General features: G+C 36.7%; 1 protein-coding gene across 9 annotated transcripts in view; it reads right to left on the reverse strand.

Moving 5' to 3' along the window:
• Window positions 1-494: 494 nt before the first annotated feature.
• gria2b (glutamate receptor, ionotropic, AMPA 2b) overlaps window positions 495-3,641 on the reverse strand; it is a 58,747-nt gene continuing 55,600 nt past the window's right edge. For 3 of the 9 annotated variants that reach the window (XR_004105687.2, XM_031303731.2, XM_031303729.2), the window contains 2 exons: window positions 3,190-3,324; window positions 495-2,531 (listed from right to left, as the gene is read on the reverse strand). Coding sequence is in view for 4 of the 9 variants with exons in the window: in XM_031303731.2 (XP_031159591.1) it covers window positions 2,367-2,531; window positions 3,190-3,324 (300 nt within the window). In the remaining 5 variants the exon portion in view is untranslated. Of the gene's footprint in view, window positions 2,532-3,075; window positions 3,325-3,641 lie in introns of those variants that run through there. The other 6 variants (XR_004897281.1, XM_031303733.2, XM_031303732.2 and 3 more) reach the window with 4 other exon arrangements.

Below are 3,641 nucleotides of genomic sequence, written 5' to 3' on the forward strand. Positions count from 1 at the left end.
TCAGCAGAAGGAGGGTGGACTAAATAAGGCACCTCATCATTCTACTGCTTTAAACTCATAACTAGGGGATTTATTCTCCTCCATGGATTGTAACAAGGTACAAAGGCTTAGCCTTGAGTTGGCGCCGTCATCATGGTGCCGTTGGTGGACAAAATCCTGTATTTACAAAAATATATTTTTTAAAGCATAAATCCTAATTTATTGTGTATGTTCTTGTATGTTGAAAATAACACAATTGGCATTGGGTCAAATGTAATAAGGGCCGGGAATGCTGCAGTACATGATTAAATTATCCGAATAGGAAAACTTAACATTGACTGTTGTTGAAATACCTTAAAAGTGTTCCTGACTTTAAAAAAGGAATTACTTTGGGTAAACAATTGCTACAATATTTATTATTTGAAAATAAATAATTTTACATTACATCACTTGTTCTGTGATGCTTTCCTCAGAATAAATAGCAACTCATCCTGAATAAATGACACACACAGACATAACAAGAGATCAGTCACTTTTATTTAGAAAGAGTCCCAAAAAATAATCAAGTTAGCACACATTCCATATACAAAATGTCAGTGAGAATAGCCTGAATATGTGATGAAGTTGATAAGCAACTACGGTATATGTTTCTGTTGTTATCAGAAACAACAGTGATAATAATAATATAGTTTACCTCCCTTTGTGTTGCAGTGGTTGACTAATTCATATGTCAATTTCACAAAAGAAGATAAAATAAAATGCGTCTTATAATAAGAAGTTTTGTAAGTAACTTATGGACAGCATAACTGAAATAAATACTGTATTTTCTAAATAAGTAACCAAATTTAGTATTGAATGAAAGCAGAGTAGCTCTGACGCCATAATGAAAAGGGGCTATAAGTTTTCATATTCAAACTTTTTATATAAAATATATGCATATTTGTATATATTGTATGTCTAACATTGTATTTCCAATTTTAAACAATTAACCTCACAACTTCAACATTTAAATGAAAATGCATGTTTGGCAGTAATGAAATAAACGTATGTAGTATTTGCGGCAACAACATGCAACTGGTGCTACTTTATTGTCAGATCAATGCAAAATACATGGAGACTGGAAAACAAAGCGTAAATGCTATTGTATCAGCACTGTCATTGCCACCAACTGTACATCTAGTTACAAAAGTTACAGATTGTATCATTTACATTCACTGAGATGACAGTGATTGATTATATTAAGACTATATTAATATCTACTGTCACTAGAATTTGGCACTCTTACTTATTTGGCATTTGAAACCACCACGAAAACCATGTGGATGTTGATGCCTCTTTTTGATGTCACTTCAAAATGTGATGCGATAATACCAGACCATACTATTTTTGTTTTGCATTAATGGCATGTAAACACGTGAATTTCCTCTTGAAAGTAGAACAACCCTGGTTCTCGTCAGAAAAAAAATACAAACAACAAAAGCACTGAAGCAAACAAAGAGACAAAAGTATAAAGCAAAAATCGCTGCACCAACTCCAACAAGAAAAACATAGAAGCATTGACATATATTTCATATCAACACCAAATGTTAAAGAATAAAATATACAGGAAAGTTTAGAATAGGAATTAATTACATGACTTCAACATCTCAGCCCCATATGCAATGTATTTGGCATTAAAAATATGGAACTAGAAGCTGTTTAGTATTTTTTACTCACACATTAAGATGTTTATATCCAACCAGTATGTAAGCAAGTTTATTTAAAAGCTATTTTGTGAAAATACATAAAAATATTTTTTTTTCAATAAACTTTTTTTCGAGATTTTCTTAGAAAAAAAAGGACAATTTCACATCTTAATGCAGATGATATCAAGTGTGCTTGAAAATCCTGTTTGGCGGTGGTGGCTACAGAAACAGTGTTTTTGACGACATCTTTCCTTGACGCACACACACCTACGCTCTTCACTCACATCCCCCCCCCTCCCCCCCCCACACACACACACACATACGCACCAACAGTTGAGATGACTGAAACTCTGACTCCTAGAAGCAGCCGTTGGCGTCAATCAAGCCCTCGTTTACGTCTCAGTCCAGTCCAGACAGTGAGATAGGAAAGCATGGTGTCATCAGTTTAGAAAAAAAGAGGCTCCCTTTTATACTCCGAGATGTAATTCCACTCAGAGAGAGAGGTGTTTTATACGGTGAGAAATAGAGACAGAGAGCAACAATACAAGTCTTTGTGAGACACAAAATGAAGCCTCCATCTCCTACCTTTCCTTTTTCACCAGACAGAGACAGAAAAAGCGCCGGAACAGAAGGAGGGCGGGAGGGGCAGAAAAAAATCGCTCTATATAAACCATTGTAAGGCACTCAGAAGTTTCTCATTGATCAGGACAGATCTGTCAGGCTGACGTTCAAGCCCATGTCAGGTCTCACATAAGGGACAGCATGGACAGCTTTAGGAAACTCTGGAGTCATCACCCGACCATTCTCCCCAGTACTCCCAGTGACGGAAAGTCTTGCTTTGTTCCTCATGGCGTCCCCAAATGTCATCTAAACACATGGAGGTCACGTGTACACGCAGACACAAGCAATCACAGACATTAACACATTCACAACCACAAGAATCCATACACAAACAAGGAAGCAACATGTTAGGTTAGAGTATATCCACATCTGTAAGCTTAAAAGATTATAAATGTTGAAAACATGACAATGTAGATGAGAACTAAATATGATCTCCATGGGTAACACAATGCAAGATTCAAATGATCATGTAAAGACTTATGCATGGTCATTGCAAGCATTATTGTTGAAATGTGTTACTAGGACAGAGGTATTATCAAGCATGGCCATCAACAGTCATACATGAAAATGGTTTCAAATAGCAAGGAAACTTAAATGGACAAACACAGTTTTAATTTTTAAAAAGGGGAATATCTCTCTCTCTCTTTCTCTCTCTCTCTCAATAAATCATAAATCACCAGTACATACGATCCTTTGGCCAACCTCTTCATTCACTAACACTGAAGGATGGAAAGGATGGAGCCAAAAAAGCGTGCATTTGGGGGGAATTTATGAAAACCTCGTTCCCTACCCCCTAAATTTTTACACTTTCGATCCCATATACGTTGTAACCTTCCTTATAAGTTGCAAAATTCTGTGAATTCTGCGAGGAAGTTGGGTTAATATTCTGTGCATTCTTTGCCACCTTCATTCGTTTCGCCTCGGCTCGGGACTTGTAACAGAACTCAATCAAGGCCACCAGCATGGCCAAACCGAGTCCTCCGACCAGAATGTAGAAGACCCCAGCCACGTTGCTCAGGCTGAGGGCGCTCGTCTTCTCCTGCAAAATGCACACGAGACAGAGGTCAGCGGCAGGGCAAGGGTGAAAAGTTGAAAGATTTAAAAATGTACATGAATAAAACAATCACATCCACAACAAAAACTAAAAATGCACAAAAATGCACCACTATACCTAATAACAATAATACATTTTTCGACAGCCAATAATATCTTAAAAGCACAGAAAATAACAAGACATAACACACAGGTGCTTTTTCATTTTGGGTAAATTTAAAGCAATGTGGGTAAGGTTAGTACTATAATCATAATGAAATGCAGCAGCAGTTTGTGTGCAGTGCATATAAAGTCTATGTGTTG

This window comes from Sander lucioperca, chromosome 1, assembly GCF_008315115.2.
Source record: "Sander lucioperca isolate FBNREF2018 chromosome 1, SLUC_FBN_1.2, whole genome shotgun sequence".
NCBI lineage: Eukaryota > Metazoa > Chordata > Actinopteri > Perciformes > Percidae > Sander > Sander lucioperca.